Source organism: Ornithorhynchus anatinus, chromosome X5 (genome assembly GCF_004115215.2).
Source record: "Ornithorhynchus anatinus isolate Pmale09 chromosome X5, mOrnAna1.pri.v4, whole genome shotgun sequence".
Taxonomy (NCBI): Eukaryota; Metazoa; Chordata; class Mammalia; order Monotremata; family Ornithorhynchidae; genus Ornithorhynchus; species Ornithorhynchus anatinus.
Window position 1 is genome coordinate 5,127,332 of NC_041753.1, and position 17,063 is coordinate 5,144,394.

General features: G+C 70.7%; 1 protein-coding gene across 1 annotated transcript in view; it reads left to right on the plus strand.

Annotated features, from left to right (window-relative positions):
• ARHGEF11 (Rho guanine nucleotide exchange factor 11) overlaps nucleotides 1-17,063 on the plus strand; it is a 45,665-nt gene extending 28,602 nt beyond the window's left edge. The window contains exons 19-42 of the mRNA XM_039910876.1: nucleotides 1,446-1,469; nucleotides 1,865-2,009; nucleotides 2,159-2,255; nucleotides 2,697-2,726; nucleotides 4,808-4,943; nucleotides 5,503-5,682; nucleotides 6,312-6,359; nucleotides 6,515-6,702; nucleotides 6,924-7,070; nucleotides 7,285-7,364; nucleotides 7,985-8,110; nucleotides 8,313-8,430; nucleotides 9,685-9,863; nucleotides 9,966-10,041; nucleotides 10,536-10,709; nucleotides 10,798-10,888; nucleotides 11,162-11,290; nucleotides 11,725-11,783; nucleotides 12,137-12,370; nucleotides 12,604-12,945; nucleotides 13,951-14,061; nucleotides 14,878-15,095; nucleotides 16,513-16,705; nucleotides 17,005-17,063. Of these exons, the coding sequence (XP_039766810.1) occupies nucleotides 1,446-1,469; nucleotides 1,865-2,009; nucleotides 2,159-2,255; nucleotides 2,697-2,726; nucleotides 4,808-4,943; nucleotides 5,503-5,682; nucleotides 6,312-6,359; nucleotides 6,515-6,702; nucleotides 6,924-7,070; nucleotides 7,285-7,364; nucleotides 7,985-8,110; nucleotides 8,313-8,430; nucleotides 9,685-9,863; nucleotides 9,966-10,041; nucleotides 10,536-10,709; nucleotides 10,798-10,888; nucleotides 11,162-11,290; nucleotides 11,725-11,783; nucleotides 12,137-12,370; nucleotides 12,604-12,945; nucleotides 13,951-14,061; nucleotides 14,878-15,095; nucleotides 16,513-16,705; nucleotides 17,005-17,063 (3,184 nt within the window). The remainder of the gene's footprint in view (nucleotides 1-1,445; nucleotides 1,470-1,864; nucleotides 2,010-2,158; nucleotides 2,256-2,696; nucleotides 2,727-4,807; nucleotides 4,944-5,502; nucleotides 5,683-6,311; nucleotides 6,360-6,514; nucleotides 6,703-6,923; nucleotides 7,071-7,284; nucleotides 7,365-7,984; nucleotides 8,111-8,312; nucleotides 8,431-9,684; nucleotides 9,864-9,965; nucleotides 10,042-10,535; nucleotides 10,710-10,797; nucleotides 10,889-11,161; nucleotides 11,291-11,724; nucleotides 11,784-12,136; nucleotides 12,371-12,603; nucleotides 12,946-13,950; nucleotides 14,062-14,877; nucleotides 15,096-16,512; nucleotides 16,706-17,004) is intronic.

Below are 17,063 nucleotides of genomic sequence, written 5' to 3' on the forward strand. Positions count from 1 at the left end.
TGGCCGGTGCCCGGATCCCGGCCACCCCGGGGGGGCCGCGGGGCCCCGGCGGAGGAGGGAGGGGCGCGGTCCCTCCGTGGCGTGAGGTGGGCCGCCCCGGGCCGGTGGCGGAATCAGAGATGGGGCAACCTCCCGCCCCACCCCCTCAACCCCGGGGCCCGCCAGCCACCCGGGGAGAAGCCGTGCCCGGCCGACCCACGGGGGCGCGGGAGAGAGCGGGGGCCGCCGGGACCGACCGCGGGGGCTTCCGGGTAAAACGGGGTTCCCGCGCACCCCCCGCACCTGCACGCCCGCACCGACCCGTACACACCCGCCCGGCCGCGGGAGGGAGAGTCCCCCTCCCCGCCCCCGGGGCCCGCGGGGTCCCCGGGAGGAAGGGCGGGGCGAGGGGGAAGTTGTGGCCGAACCGCCGACCGCTCGGCCGAGCGGGAGCCGGCCTCGGCTGCTTGGGCCCCGGGGGAGGAAAGCGGCGGCGGGGAGGCGGGCCGGGGGAGGGGACGAGGGGAGTCTTCCCGCCCCTCCCACCCGCCCCCGGTAACCGGGGGGCGGCAGAAACGCGGGGGAGGGGGGCCCCCGGGCTCCCGGAGCCTCCGGGGTCGTCAGATCCCCCTCCCCCGGCCGCGCGACGTTCGAGGTCAAACCCCAGACTCCCCGAGTGAGGCCGGGGCGGGTCGGACTCCGGACCCGGCGGGACGCCCCTTCCCGTCGCCCCCCGCGTCCCCCGCCGAGACGAGAACCAGATACGCCATCCGCCCCGGGGAGATTGGGCCATTTTTCCCAATAACGTTCGGAAAAGGCTCGCGGCCGCCCAAACTAAGCCGATTAGGCGGCTTCCGGCGCCGGCCCGGTCCCCCTCCCGCGGCTGACCTCCTCGCCCCGCCGGTCCCCCGCCGTCCCCCTCCCGACCCGTCCCCCTAGCTCAGACCTTCCGATCGGCGCAGGGCCGGGGAGACTCGGGCCCTCGACGTGCTCTGGGCGACCCCGGGCGGGGCCGCTCACCCTCCCTAGGCCTCGGCCGGGGAGAGCGGTGCCACCTGCCCCGAGGGATGCCGGGAGGAACGGCGGCCCGGGACCGGGGTAGCGTCTCCAGCGTCACCCACTTCCCGACGGCGGCTCCGAGCGGCAGCCGGGGGCCGGGCGGCCCCCCGCCGGGCCCGCCGCGGATGGAGCGCGCTCCGTCTCCGTCACGCCTTCGGCGGTCTCGGGGTGGGGGGCCGCCGAGGGCTACGGCCTCGACTCCGGCCCCCGGGGGGATACCGGCTGTCGGGGGCCTGTGGCCGTCGCCGGTCTCGGTGGGCTTCCGGCTGCTCCTGGCCCTTCTCCTCCCCGTCCCTCACCCGCCTCCCAGCTTCCCCCTTCTCTCTCCCCGCCTCCCCTTCGCCCACCGAACCTGTCCCGCTTCCCCAGCCGCCTCCCTCACCTCTCCGTCCTCTCTCCCCCTCCAGGTCCCGCTACGAGGAAGACAAGAGGTGAGCCGACAGCGGGCGGGAGGAGGGGTTGGGAGGGGTCGGCGCCTCGCCCGCGGGCTTTGGGTTTCGGGGTCTGGGGTCCCAGCCGACCCCGGCGTGGGAGACGTTCAAGGCAGCGGGGCAGCGGGCCGGGGAAACGGAGCAACGGAGATCCTGAGCCCTCCGCCGCGGGCCCCGGGCCCTCCCGGCCTCAGGGGCAGCCGGGCGTGGGCCCGGGGGGATGCCGGCCGTGGGCGGGCTGGGGGGGACCTCTGGCCGGACCCCCGAACGTCGCTCTGCGGGAACGCCCCCTCCCTCTCGGCGAACGGCCCCCCGGGAGCCCAGGGCCGAGGCCGAGGGGGCCCGTCGGCCCCGGCCGCCCCCCCACCGGGATCCCGCCTTCCCGTCGTCCCCAGCACCGCCATGGAGTTCGCGCTGAACACGTACGCCACCCACGCCGGCCTCCGCGGGAAGGAGGCCCGGTCCTGCGGCCCGGCCGACAAGACCCCGAGCGCCCCGGACAAAGACAAGTGGCTCCCGTTCTTCCCCAAAACCAAGAAGGTGAGCCGGCCGGCCGGCCCCCGGGGAGACGCGGCTGGGGCCGGGATGGGGCCGAGCCTCCCGCCTCCCCCGGCGCGGGTGGGAGCGGGGCGTCCGGCCGTTCCCCCACCCCGTGACCCGCCCTCTCCTCCCCCGCCCGCCCCCCGCAGAGCGCCAACTCCAAGAAGGAGAGAGACGCGCTCGAGGACCGGAAGCGCAATCCCATCCTCAAGTACATCGGGAAACCCAAGGGGTCCTCACAGAGCAGTGAGTGACCCGGACCGGGGGTCACCGGGCGCTTCGGGGACCCCCGGGGTGGGCCCGGGGCCCGGGCGGAACCTCCCCTCAGAACACCCCGCCCCCCCCCCCCCCCCCCCCGGCTCCGTCCCCGAGGCCGTCCCGGACACGTTTGCTAGGGACCCGACAACTCCCAGCTTCCTCCCTGCTCCCCGACCGTCTCCGGCCTGCCCTTCCCCGCCTCCCTGAACCCCGCTGGGAACGCTGGTCTTGCAGTAGGGCTCCCGGTCCCCCTCCCCACCCCCCTACATCCCCCTCCCATCTCATCGCCTCCTCCCGGCTCTCCGTTGCCCATCCACCCGGTTTTCGTTTTGGCGCTGGTCGGCGGGACTGACCGCCCCCGCCCGGGGCGGCGTTTAATTTTGACTTTTCACGGTTTGAGTTTGTGTTTTCCGTTTCATTTCCTTTTAGCATTTCATGTCCCCCTGTCCCCCGTGGAAGGTAATCAGCTTGGGCGTTGGCGTTTGGCTCTTGGGTCTGATAGGGGGGCAGGTGGGCTGTGGTTCTCCGCGTCCAGCCCCCAGCTCCTCGCTGCCCAGTTTGTCCCAGCCTCCTCCCCCACCCCGCTGCCGCTGTGTTTTCCTCCTCTCGTCATCACCACCTCCGCACCCTCTGCCCTTCCTCCTGGTCCTCCTCCTCCACTTGCTCCTCTTCCTCCTCATCTCCTCCTCCCCTCGCTCCTCTTCCCCCTGCTCTTCCTCATCTCTCCCTCCACATGCTCCTCTTCCTCCTGCCCCTCCTCCACTTGCTCCTCTTCCACTTACTCCTTTCGCTCCTCTTCCTCCTCCTCCACTTGCTCCTCTTCTTTCTCCTGCCCCTCTTCCACACGCTCCCCTTCCTCCTGCTTAGCTCCTCTACTCGCTCCTCTTGCCCCGCTCTTCCTCATCTCTTCCTCCACACGCTCCTCTTCCACTGGCTCCTTTTCCTCCTCTTCTTCCCCATCTCTTCATCCACTTGCTCCTCCTCTTCCTCATCTCCTCCTCCACTTGCTCCTCTTCCTCCTGCTCATCTCCTCTACTTGCTCCCTTTCCTTCTCTTCATCCTCATCTCCTCTTCCACTTGCTCCTCTTCCTCATCTCCTTCTCCTCATGCTCCTCTTCCTCCAGCCCCTCCTCATCCCCTCTTCTCCTCCTCCACTTGCTCCTCTTCCTCCTCATCTCCTCCCCCACTTGCTTCTGTTCCTCCACTTGCTCCTCTTCCTCCTCATTTCCTCCTCCACTTGCTTCTCTTCCTCATCTCCTCCTCCACTTGCTCCTCCTCTTCTTCATCTCCTCCTCCTCCTCCACTTGCTCCTCTTCTTGCTCCTCCTCCACTTGCTCCTTTTCTCCTCCTCCTCATCTCCTTCACTTGTTCCTCTTCCTCCTCATCTCCTCTCCTCGCTCTTCTCCTCCTGCCGCTCAGCTCCTCCTCCACTTGCTTCTCTTCCTCCTGCCCCTCCTCATCTCCTTAACTTGCTCCTCTTCCTCATCTCCTCCTCCACTTGCTCCTCTTCCTCCTCATCTCCTCTTCCTGCGCCTCATCTCCTCCGCATGCTCTTCTTGCCCATCCTCCACTTGCTCCGTTTCCTCCTGCTCCTCCTCATCTCCTCCACTTTCTCCTCTTCCTCCTTATCTCCTCCACTCGCTCCTCTTCCTCCTCATCTCCCCCTCCACTTGCTCTTCTTCCCGCTCCCCATCTCCTCCACGTGCTCCTCTTCTTGCCCCTCTCCCCTGGCCCCTTTTCCTCCTGCTCTTCCTCATCTCCTATACTTGCTCCTCTTCTTCCTGCTCCTCCTCATCTCCTCCTCCTCGAGTTCCTCTTCCTGCTGCCCCTCTTCCACTTGCTTCTCTTCCTCCTGCTCTCCTCCTCCACTTGCTCCTCTTCCTCCTCCATCTCCATCGCCCCCCGTCCCCCCACCCCAGACGTGGGAACATCCCCCCGGCCCGAAAAGCCGCCAGCCACTCTAGGGACCTGAAATAGGGATCCGTCGACACCCCCAAGATCCCCCGTCTTTGGGGTGGGTGTTGGGGAACGGGTAGGGAGAGAGCCAGGCACCGGGTCAGGCTTCGGGCGACAGAGCGAGCCAGAGTTTGGAATAAGATTGAGGGTGACGCCGGGTGTGCCCACCTGCCGGAGAGCGGTCGGGGCAGAGGGGACGCGGGCTAGAGCTGGACGCAGGGGAGAACTGACCGTAGCATTACCCCAGGGGCGAGAGGTTCTCGGGTCCTGCCCACCTCACCAAGTGGGTCGTCCCTCCCCCGGTCTCCCGCGGGAAATCGGGGACGGAACCCCGGGCCGCCCGGACTCGGGGGTCCGACCCAGCGTCGAGCCTGGCGTTCTCGCGGGCACGGGTCGGTGACCGCGTCGGTCAGCGGCCCGCCCCCTCCGCCCACCCGCTTTCCCGAACGGCCTTCCCGATGGCCAGCAGCCGAGGGCCGGGCGGGGGTCCCGGACCCGGCAGGGGCTGGGGGCGGGGAGCGGTGGGAGTCGCCCTCCCGGTCCGCGCTCACCCCGTCCCCTTCCGTCCCGGCCCCCGCCAACAGTCAAACCCGGGAACGTGCGGACCATGATCCAACACTTCGAGAACAGCCAGAACTACGGCGCCCCGGCGGCGGCGGGGCCTCCCGGCCAGCGGTTGTCTACTGGCAGCTTCCCTGAAGAACTGCTGCCCGGAGACAGGTGAGTGGGGGGCGGGGGCTCGGCCCCGGACCCCGGCGCCGTCTACTAGATGGGACGTGAACCTGGAAGTCAGAAGGATGGGGGTTCCAAGCCCGGCTCCGCCACTTCTCTGTTGTGTGACCCTGGGCAGCTCACTCCATTCGTTCGTTCGTTCAGTCGTATTTGTGTGCAAAGCGCTTGGGGGGACTACGCTTCTCTGGGCCTCAGTTCCCTCATCTGGAAACTGGGGATGGAGACCCTGAGCCCCAGGTGGGACGGGGACCGGGTCCAACCCCGTTTGCTTGTATCCACCCCGGCGCGCAGTACAGCGCCCGGCACATAGTAAGCGCTTAACAAGTACCGTAATTACTATTATTATCCACGCCCCCGCCGGCACAGCCCAGGTGATCCATCCCCAGAGACCCCCAGATGGCCTCGGCTCTCGCCGCGGGGGTGTGCGGGGCATCCCGGGACTCCGTCCCCTCCGGTCGGCCGGGGGTCCGAGCCCCCACCTCCCCGGCCCCTGGGCCCCGGCCCCCCACCCCCCCCCCGGGGTCTGAGCCCCCCGTTCGTCCGGCAGCTGCCGCTCGGAGGTGAAGCTGGGCCGCTCGGAGAGCCTGAAGGGGCGGGAGGAGCTGAAGAGGTCACGCAAGGCGGAGAACGTCCCCCGCTCCCGCAGCGACGTGGACATGGACGCCGCCGCCGAGGCCGCCCGCCTCCACCAGTCCACGTCCTCCTCGGCCTCCAGCCTGTCCACCAGGTCGGCCCCTCCCCCGGCCCTTCCTTCCCCCTCCCCGGCGGAAAAGGCTGGCGCTGGACGGCCAGGCAGGAGACCCCCCCCCCTCCGATTGCCCCCGCGGTTCAGCGGGTGACGCTGGGGCTGGGCCGGTGAGAGAAGGGGAGCGGTGCGGCCTAACGGATAGAGTCCAGGCCTGGGTGGGATCTCATCCCGGCTCCGCTCCTCGTCCGCCGTGTGACCTGGGGACAGTCGGTTCCTCCGGGCCTCAGTTCCCTCCTCCGTAAAAGACCGTGAGCCCCGCGTGAGACAGGGACCGTGTCCAGCCCCATTAGTTTATGTCCACCCCAGCGCCCGGAACAGTGCCCGGCACCTAGTAAACGCTTAACGAATACCGTTTGAAAAAAGAAAAAGAGGGGACCGGGGCCAGACTCGGGGAGCAGGGGGTGGGCCCGGGGGAAAGGAGGCAGGGGGAGTCGGCTCTGATCGGTGCCCCCCCACCAGATCGGAGAGGGGTGGGGGGGATGGGCGGGCAGGGCCGACGAGAGAAGGGGCCGGGGGTGGGGCCTGGGGGAGCCGGGGGAGGGTGGGGGTGGGGCGGGGAGGCCTGTTCAGTTGCCGACGGCTTCCCCTGCCCCCCTCCCACCTTCCAGGTCCTTGGAGAACCCCACTCCACCCTACACCCCCAAAATGGGCCGCAGGTGAGTGTCGGCAGCGGCCCTCGGCCCCCGCCCTGGCGGTCCTTGGGGACCCTCCCCCCCGCCGCCGGATGGATGCCCCCCAAGGGCGGTCCCGGGGCTGGCCGCTCTCCCCAGCCACCCCTAACGTCCCTCCCCGCTCCCTCCCGGCCCGGCAGGAGCATTGAGTCCCCGAGCCTGAGCTTTCCCGGGGAGCCCCTGCTTCCCCACCTCCGGGAGGACGACCTGGGCCGGCTGTCGGACCTGGAGCCCGAGCTGGAAGCCCAGAACTGGCAGCACACGGTCGGCCGGGACGTGGTGGCCGGCCTGAGCCAGCGAGAGATCGAACGGCAGGAAGTGATCAACGGTGAGGACGGGGCCGGATCTGCCCCCTCCGGGGCCGGCGGGGTCAGAGGGGACGTAGGCGGGCGGGGGGGGGGGGCCGCAGGCCGAGCGGCGGAGGGGCGGCCGGCGGCCGGCCTGGGGTGGAGGGGCATGGGGACGGGGAGGGGCTCGGGGCAGGGGCGCGGAGAGGAGGAGGAGGAGGACCCCCCTCGGGACTCACCTCTCCGCCCGCCGCCGGCCCAGAACTGTTCGTCACGGAGGCGTCTCACTTGCGCACGCTCCGGGTGCTGGACATCGTCTTCTACCAGCCCATGCGGAGGGACAACCTGCTGGCCCCCCAAGAGCTCAACTGCCTCTTCCCCAACCTCCCCGACATCATCGACATCCACAGTGAGGCTCTGTCCCCCAGCCCCCCACCGCTCCCCTCAACTCCTGATGCGCCCCCTCTCTCCTTCCTCCTCCCCCATCCCGGGCTGGGCGAGTCCGATCCGAGGGGGGACGGGGAAGAACCAGAACGTCCCCCCAAGATTTGGCTCCCGGCCCCCCGGGAAGCCCACGGGACCGGCCGGCGTCCCCAGCCCCCCCCCTTGCCCTCCGTCCTCAGACTCCTGGTGCGAGGCCATGAAGAAGCTGCGGGAGAGCGGGCCCGTGGTCAAGGAAGTGGGCGACCTCATGCTGACGAGGGTGAGCCCCCTCCCCATCCCGGGGAACCAACTTGGGGGGCTTGGGGCGGCGAGCCAGTTGTTGTGGGCGGAGAGTGTGTCTGGTTTTCGTTCTGTTGTCCTCTCCCAGTCGCTTAGTAGAGTGCTTTGCGCACAGTAAGCGCTCAGTAAATACAGTCGAGCGAGGGAACGAGCGAATGCTGACAGCCCCCTCCGCCCCCGTCACCCCTGCACGGGAGATGGAAGACGGGGGGTTGGGGGAGGCCAGGTGGGGAGCTGCAGTAGTTGGGGTCTGGGGACCAGGGAGGGGGTGACACCCCCGGGACCTCGGCAGTTTGGGGGCGAGGAGCTGCAGCGAGCAGGGTTTTGGGGTGCTCTGGGGGCCGCGGAGGCGTAAACGGAGGGGTCCCCGGGGGGAGGCCGGGGTCCGACAACCCCGGTCCCCCTGCGGTTTGACAGAGTGGACTGGGGAAGCCGCAGGGGGCTGGGGAAGGGCACCCCAAGGGAGGCCGGACGCGGACCCCTTAATTTGACGGCGCGGGCCGGGAGGAGCTGCGGCGGGTGGGCTCTGGGGGGACCGGGGAGGGGCCTCCGGGGGAGGGGATGCCCAGGTGCCATCACCCCTCCCCGCTCCCCCCACAGTTCGACGGCGAGGGCCGGGAGGAGCTCCAGGAAGCGGCCGCCCAGTTCTGCTCGCAGCAGTCCATCGCGCTGGAGATCATCAGGGTCAAGCAGCGCAAGGAGAGCCGCTTCCAGCTTTTCATGCAGGTGCGGCCGGACCCCCCCCCCCCACCTTCGGCCCCCCCACTCGGCCGACGGGAAGAGAGGCACCCGGGAAGGGGTCGGGAGGGTGGGCCGGCCGGTCCGCCTCTGCCCCGGCACTTGGGAGTGGATCGGGACCCTTGCCCCGTTGCCGGGCCCCTGCGGGCGCTGACCCGGACCGCCCCCCCGACCCCCGGGGTCCCCACAGGAGGCGGAGAGTCTCCCCCAGTGCCGCCGGCTACAGCTGCGGGACCTGATCGTGGCCGAGATGCAGCGCCTGACCAAATACCCGCTCCTCCTGGACAGCATTCTCAAGCACACGGACGGTGCGCAGGCCCGGCTGCTCGACCCCTTCCGACCTCCGAGCCCTTCTGACCCCCACTGACCCTTTCTGACCGCCCCCCCCCCCCCGCTCGCCCCTTCTGATCCCCCGACCCCTCCTCCTGTCGGGCAGCGGTATTTATCGCGCGCTTACGACGCGCAGGGCACCGCGCTGAGCGTCTGGGAGAGTACGGTAGAATATAGTAGACGTATTCCCTGCCCACAGCAAGCTTCCGGTCTAGAGGGGGAGACGGTCGTTAATAGAAATAAATCGCTGACCCTTTCTGACCCCCACTGACCCCTCCTGATCCCCCCCCGCCCGACCCTCGCTGGCCACGGGCCTGGGAGTCGGGGGGACTTGGGTTCCGATCCCGGCTCGGCCGCGTTTCTGCCGGGTGACCTCGGACAAGTCGCTTCGCTTCTCTGGGCCTCGGTTCCCTCCTCTGTAAAATGGGGTTTAAGAGTGTGAGCTCCGTGTGGGACAGGGAGTGTGTCCGTCCTGATTACCTTGTAGCCGCCCCAGCGCTTAGAACGGTGCTCGGCACAGAGTGAGCGCTTAACAAGTACTATAATTATTATTATTCTCTGGCCCCGAATGATCTCATCTGTAAAATGGGGATTAAGAGTGGGAGCCCCGTGTGGCACAGGGACTCTGTCCAACCTGTTTAACTTGTGTCTTCCCCAGCACTTAGTACAATGCTCAGCATAGTGCTTAGCAAGTACCATCGTAATAATTAATCATTAATAATAATAGTGTTGGTATTTGTTAAGCACTTACTACGGGCAGAGCACTGTTCTAAGCGCTGGGAGAGATACAGGGTCATCAGGTGGTCCCACGCGGGGCTCACAGTCCCCATCCCCACTTTACAGATGAGGTCACTGAGGCACAGAGACTTTAACGGGCTTGCCCGAGGCCACGCAGCTGACGGGTGGCGGAGGCAGTGTTCGAACCCATGACCCCCGACGCCCAAGCCGGGGCTCTTTCCACTGAGCCACGCCGCTTCTCCCCGGCACTCACTTAAGCAGTAGGCACTTACTACTTGCCGAGCACCGTTCTAAGCGCTGGGGTGGGTACGGGAGGTTGTCCCACGTGGCGCCGACAGTCTTCATCCCCATTTTACGGAGGAGGGAGCTGAGGCCCAGAGAAGTGGCCCGCCCAAGGTCACCCAGCCCCTGGCCCTGCCTCCCAGGGCCCCCTCCCGCCGCCCCGCCCCACGGAGGCCCCTGACCCGGACCCCCTCCTCCTCCCCGGCCCGCAGACGACGTGCCGGAGCGGGAGAAGCTGGGCCGGGCGCGGGATCAATGCCGGGAGATCCTGCGGTTCGTGAACGAAGCCCTGAAGCAGGCGGAGAACCGCCACCGGCTCGAGGGCTACCAGAGGCGCCTGGACGCCACCTCGCTGGAGCGGGCCAGCAATCCCCTGGCCGCCGAGTTCAAGGTAGCCCCCGGCACCCGCCCCGGGGAGAGGAGGAGGGAGGGGGGATTCCGCTCCCGGGAGGCCCGCCGGGTCTCACCGGCCTTCCCGGCCCGGTCCCCGCAGAGCCTGGACCTCACGTCCCGGACGATGATCCACGAGGGCCCGCTGGCCTGGAGGATCAGCAAGGACAAGACCGTGGGTGCGTCGCCGTCCCGGCCCGCCCCCCGGGACCGGCCTGAGGGCCGCGGCGACGGTTGGCGGGGAGAAGGGGGCCGGTGGAGGGGCGGCGGGGGGGCCGGTAGCTGTGTCCCGGGGGGGGGTCAGGAGGTCGCGGGTCCGGCCGATCCCGCCGTGTGACCCCGGGCGGGTCACGTCACTTCTCCGGGCCTCAGCTCCCTCATCCGGAAAATGGGGATCGAGCCCGTGAGCCCCACGGGGGACGGGGAGCCCGATTTGCTCGTACCCACCCCGGCGCCTAGCGAGGCACCGGGCCCGGAGCGCGCGCCTAACGGATGCCGTCTACGTCGTCGATCGATGTCATTATCACGCCGGCACCGGTCACGTAGCGGACGCTCGACGGGAAGTGCGGTCGTCGCGATTCCCGCCTCTCCCCGGGCCCGGGGGGCGGGACGGGGCGGGTGGAGGCGGGCGTGGGGGCGACGGCTGACCCGGACCCCGCCGGCCGGCCCGCAGACGTGCTCGTGGTGTTGCTGGAAGATCTGCTGGTGCTCCTGCAGCGCCAGCAGGACGAGAAGCTGCTGCTCAAGGTCCACAGCAAGTCGGCCCCGGGCTCGTCCGACAGCAGCAAGCAGAGTTTCGTCCCCGTGCTCAAGCTCAACGCCGTGCTGGTCCGCTCCGTGGCCACAGGTACCCCGTCCCCCCCGGGCCCGCGGCCGCCCCGGGGGCGGGCCGGAGGCCGCCCCCGACCCCTGACCCCGGCCCGCCCTCCCTGCAGACAAGCGAGCCTTCTTCATCATCTGCACGTCGGAGCTGGGGCCCCCGCAGATCTACGAGCTGGTGGCCCAGACGTCCCTCGAGAGGAACACGTGAGGAGGCCGGGGCGGGTGGCGTGGCGGTCCCTCGCCCCGCTCCCTCTCCTCCCCGATCCCCTGCCTCGCCCCCTTTCTCTGCCGTATCCCCCTCCGGTGTCTCCCCCGCCCGGCTCCGCGCGTCCGCCCCGCCCCCGGCTCTCTCTCCCCGTGCGTCTCTTCCCCCGCCCCGCCTCTCCGCCTTAAACGGGACCCCCTCCCTCCCGGGGGCGGCCCGGGGACCCCCGCGGGCTCACGGCCCCGTGGGGCCCTCCCCCCCCCGGCCCCCAGGTGGATGGAGCTGCTGGAGGCGACGGTGCAGAGGGCCACGAGGAACCCCGGCCCCCACTCGGCCGCCGCCGACCCCCCGAAGCCGGGGAGCCCGCGGGAGCCGGCCGCCCGGCGCCCGCTGCCCGACAGGTGAAAGGCGCCCGGCCCGGTCCACCCCCCGCCCCGGCCCGGTCTCTGGGGAGGCAGCGCGGCTCGGCGGCGAGAGCCCGGGCTTGGGAGTCGGAGGTCGTCGGTCCCGATCCCGGCCCCGCCGCCGGTCTGCCGGGTGACCCTGGCCGAGTCACTTCACTTCTCCGGGCCTCAGTGACCTCCTCTGGAAAATGGGGGATGGAGACCGGGAGCCCCGCGTGGGACCACCCGATTGGCTTGTATCTCCCCCAGCGCTGAGGACGGTGCTTGGCGCCCAGCAAGCGCTTAACCAATGGCGTCGGGCCCGGCCAGGCCCAACCCTCGCCGGAGGCCGCTTTGGTCCCGAGCCCCCCGCCTCCCCCACCCCCTCGTTGAGCGCCATCCGGTCCCTCCTCCCTCGGGCCCCCCGAATCAGCCTTCCCTTCCTCCCGCAGCCCGGGACGGCCGGACGGGGACCCGACCCCCGGCGTCGGCCCCGGGGACGCCGCCCCAGGTGGGTCCCCCCCGATCCCCGGGACGGCGGAGGCGGGCGGCGGGAGCCCGGACCGACCCCCTCGTCCCCTCGCCCCCGCCCCACCCCTCAAGAGCCCGGGCCGGGGTGGGGGTGGGGGTCAGAGGACGTGGGTCTAATCCCGGCTCCGCTCCGGGACCTCGGGCAAGCCGCCTGGCTCCTCTGGGCCTCCGTGACCTCATCTGGAAAATGGGGACGAAGACCGTGAGCCCCCGGTGGGACCGCCCGATCACCTAGTCTCTACCCCAGGGCTCGGCACACAGTAAGCGCCTACGGATGCCGTTATTCTAATCGTCTCCCCTGTGGCCCCCGCGCCTTCCCTCCCTCTCCCGCAGGTCCCGGGGCGCCCTGGCGGACAGAGGGCCTGGAGAAGACGGAAGTGGGGACAGAGGCGGAGGGGGAGGGGTCCGCGGGAGCGGCGGCGGAGGAAGAGGAAGCGGCGGCCGGAGCCCGGCCGGGCCCGGGGGCCGCCGCGGTCGCCCTGGAGGGCGGCGGCGGCGGCGGCCTCCGCCTGCCTCCGCCGGAGCCTCTGTTCCCCGAAGGACTGGCCGACTCGGCCCTGGAGGATGGTGAGTCCACAGCGGGCAGAGCCGGGGACCCTCCGCGGACCCCCACCCGCGCCCCCTTCCCCCTGCTCCTCCCCAGACCGCCCGTCTCCCACCGTTGCCCCGCCGGTGCGGCGTTCTCCCCTCTCCCCACGGCGGGCAGACGGGGGCGCGTGGGGGGTTCCCTGCGGGGGCGAGACTCACGGCCCCTCTCCCCCACCCCGCCCTCCTGCCCCCGTCTCCGCCCGCCCCGCCAGTGGAGAGCCTGCGCCACCTGATCCTGCTGACCCTGCTGGCCGGGCCGGGGACGGAGCCGACGTCCGACGGAGCCGAGGACCCCCCGACGCCGCCCCGCCGAGGACACGCCGCCTCCCCGCGGGGCGGCCCGGCCGACCGCAGGGGCGGGGAGGAGGAGAAGGGGGCCGGGGGTCCGGGCCGGGGATCCCTGACCTCCCTGGGGCAACTCCCGCCGCGGACCAGGAACTCGGGCATCTGGGAGTCGCCGGAACTGGACGGGGAGCTGGACGGAGGAGACGGGCCGGCCGGAGCGGCGGGCCCGCCCGACCCCAGCCCGGGGGGCTACAAGGTGGTCAGGAGAGGTGAGGCCGGGGGCGGGCGCGGCCCCGGGTCCCCCGCTCGGACACGCGGGGCGGGAGACGGCCGCGGGTATCCGGGCACACGCGCGCACCGGCACAGACGCGCTCCCACCCTCCCGCCCAGGCCTAGAGTCTCCAGAGCCACCCCCACGCACACCCAAACGCACAAAAACAGGAGGACGCGTGCGCCCACAGGTACATAAACGGGAAGGCGCACGCGCGCGTGTGCCGACACAAAGAGGAAGGCACGTGCACGCGTACAGAAAGAGGGAGACGCGCGCGGGCACACACCCAGACACAGATCCAGAGACAGAAGTGCCCGCGTGCACGCAAGAAGGGACACGCGCCCACCCCGAGACAGGCAGACACACACGCGTACGCACACGCTCTTCTACAGAATTGTGCTTTTTGAGCGGTCGGTCTAGTGCTCTGCCCACGGTGAGCGCTCGGTGAGTACGATGGGATGAGTGAAGAGGCACCCCCTACACGCACAAACAGGAACACACGCACACAGACCCCCCCCCCTCGTTCGACGTGCGGCCTAGCGCGGCCCCGCCGACCCCCCCGGCTCCCCCCCCCCCCGGGGTAGGGCATCTCCCTCTCGCGGCCGGGAGAAAGCCGGCCTCCGGACGAGAGTCTGGCCTCCTCTCCCCCTCGGTGAATTTCCGGTCCCCTCCCGGTGGTGGGTCTTGGGCTGGTTTTATCCTTTTCTCATGCTCTTCTCCTTTCTTAACCTCCTTTCTCTCTCTCCCCCCCCGACCGCTTCCCTCCCCGCTCCGAACTCCCCGTCCCGACGCCTCTCCTTCCCCCCGCACCCCGCGTCGTCCCCCCAAAACCCGTCCCCGCGTCTCCCCCGCCTTTGCCCTTCCCGTCGCTCCGGCCTCCCCTCGGCCTTCGTTCCCCTCCCGCCTCCGATTGCGGCCTCCCTGCCCCTCTCCCTCCCGCCCGCCTCCGCCCCCCCCTTCCTGCCCGCCGTCTCCCTCCCGGTGGCGTCCCCCCCCACCCCAGCCCCGCACGGCGCAGCCGCGGTGGCGGGCGGTAGCGCCGTCCACCGGGGTCCAGCGAGCGTCCCGTCGGAGGCCGAGCCGCGGGGAGCCGGAGGCGGGGTGCAGGCCGCGGGTAAAAGCCGCTCTCTCCGGCGCGGCCGGGGGGCCCAGGCGGGCGAGCCGGATCCCCCCGGCTTCCCCGCCGGGCCCCGGGAGTGGGCGTGGAGGCAGGGGCCTGGAGGAGGTGGCCCTGTCGTCCTCACGGTGGGGAGGGTCCGCCCGGGTGACGGGTCAAAGCCCCGCTAGGTTGTGAGGGGCTGGGAGGGTCGAAGGTCAGGCACGCCGGGCCCCGGGAGCCGCCCGCGCCTAGAGGGGTCCTCCCCCCGGGGTCCCCTCTGGCCGGGCCTCCTGGGCCCCCCCGTCCTCCGCGGTAGGGGCGGAGGGGGTAGCACAGTGCGGAGCCGGGCCCGGGGGGCTCGGGTGGAGCGGGGAGTCCCGGAGGCCGGACGGGGCCCCTCCCCCCACCCCACCGGCGGCCACCGCTCCGTACGGGCCGCCGGCCCCCGGGTCCCTCATCACCGGCGGCTGGCCGCGGGCAGGGATCGCTCCCGTTTACTGTGGCGGACTCTCCCGAGCGCTTAGCGCGGCGCTCCGCGCTCGCGAAGCGCCCGATAAATACAAGCGAACGGACCGAAAGAGACCTCCCTTGAACCGTCGTCTCGCCACTCCCGGAAGCGGGGCGGCGGCCACGGGGGGGAGGTTCCCCGGCCCCGTCCTTCCGTTCGCTCGGTTCAGCCGGGCGCGCCGGCTGAGCGCCGGCTGCGTGCGGGGCGCTGTGCCGAGCGCTTGGGAGAGCACGTTCCCGGTGGGCCCCGGGGGAGGGGGGCGCCCCCGGCCCGCCCTGACCTCCGCTCCCTCTCCCTCCCCACGCCCACCCGCCGGGACCCAGGGAACTGTTTCTACATCAGCGTGCCGCCCGGACGCCGCGACCTGAACGCGGGGGCCCTGGGGCCCGGGACCCCCGAGGTGGGGACCCCCCGGCGAGCGGACGGCTGGCACCTGGAGCTGGGGCCCCCGGCCGGCCGGGTCACGGGCGCCGTCCAGCGGGGCATCGACCCCATCTTCCACACCATCCAACAGCTCACCCTCAAGCTCCACCGGCTTAAGGTGAGAGAGGGCCGGGGTCTGGGTGCGGGGGACGCCCCAGGAACCAGGCGCGGCCCGGTGGGTAGAGCCGGGAATCGGAAGGACCCGGGTTCCCATCCCGCCTCCGCCGCGCGTCCGCTCTGTCGCCTTGGGCGAGTCGCTTGGTTCCTCTGGGCCTCGGTTCCCTCATCCGGAAAATGGGGGTTAAAAGACGGTGAGCCCCGCGAGGGCCGGGCACCGCGTCCAACCTGACCGACCTGAAACCGCCCCAGCGCTCAGTACGGTGTCCGGCACGGAGTCGGCGCTTAACCCTTACCGTCTTAAAAAAAAAAAAAATGGGATCGTGGGTGCCGCCCGGCCGTGCCGGTCGGTACGGGATTCGCACCGGCAGCGTGTCCCGAGGTAAACGCTGGGCCGGGCAGCGGCCCGTCCAACCCCCGCGGGACTCACCGTCTAAGAGGGACGACTCGCGCCCCCATTTTGCGGAGGAGGAAGCAGGCCCGGAGAGGTGACGTGACTTGCCCGAGGTCACACGGCAGGCCGGGATGGGAACCGGGGGCTCCCGGCTCCCGGGACCGGCCCCCTTCTCACCAGGCCGAGCTGCCCCTCTCCGGGCTCGATCCTTTTTACCGTTATTCGGTAAGCGCTCGCTGTGTGTCGATCACCGGTCCAAGCTCTGGGGTCGGTTTCTGTTATTGGTTCGTTCCGTGGTATTTATTGAGCGCTCACCGGGCGCAGAGCCCTGTACCGAGCGCTTGGAAAGCACAGTCTGGCACCAGACAGAGACAATCCCTGCCCCGCGACGGGTTCTGGTCCCGGCCCCGCCGCTGCTGGGTGACCTTGGGTGAGTCATTTCACTTCTCCGAGCCTCGGTGAGCTCTTCTGCGAAATGGGGTTGGAGCGGGAGCCCCACCGGGGCCGGGGCGTCCAAACGAATTCAGTCGGACCTACCCCAGCGCTTAGAGCAGTGCTCGACGCACGGTAAGCGCAGCGTGGCTCAGCGGAAAGAGCGTGGGCTTGGGAGTCAGAGGTCACGGGTTCGGATGCCGGCCCGGCCACGTGTCAGCCGGGTGACCGTGGGCGAGTCGCTTCACCTGTCTGGGCCTCGGTCACCTCCTCTGTCAAATGGGGATTAACCGCGAGCCTCACGAGGGACCGCCCGACGACCCCGTATCCCCCCCCAGCGCTTAGAACGAACGGTGTCCTGCACGTAGCGAGCGCTTAACCAACGCCAGCGTCATGATTAACGTAGACCGTCATCGTTGTTGTTATCATTCTGTCCGTATCCTTGTATTCTGGCCCTCCCCCCGTCTGCAGTTTAGTCCGGGGTCTCCTGTAGATCCCGAGCCCGTTGCGGCTCCGTGATAGCGGACTCCCCCGAGCGCTTAGCGCGGCGTTCTGCGCCCGGTAAATTCTGTCCATCGATCGGTCCCGCCAGGAGCTGGAGATGGCCCACCACGAGCTCCTGAGGTCCCTGGGGGCCGAATCGTCGGGGGGCACCACGCCCGTGGGCGGCCCGGACCCGGAGCCGGCCGGTTGGGCGGACCGGACCCCCGGCCCCCCGGCCCGGGACCCCGGCCCGGACCCCCCGCCCGGGACCGGCCGCCGGCCGCAGCCGAGCCCCGAGGACGGTGAGCGGAGCCCCCCCTCCCCCCCCCCCCCCCCCCGCCCCGGTCCGACTCCGGACACTCCGGGAGCCTCCCCCCGATTCCCTCCGGCCCAGCCCCGCTTCCCGGCAAGAGGGGCGGGGGTGCGGAGCCGGGGCGGGGAAGGTGCTGATGCTGTCTGGCCCTCTCCCGGGCGCCCAGTACGCTGCTCTGCACGGAGCGGGCGCTCGGTACGGGGCAGCGATGGGTGGGAGAGGCGTGGGAGGTCAGGGGTGGGCGGCGGGCGCGGGTCCAGCTGACCCCCTCCCCGCTCTCCCCCGCAGGCCCCGCCGGCCCTCGGCGGGAGAGGTCCGAGGACGCCGGGGGTCCCCCGGGTCCCTAG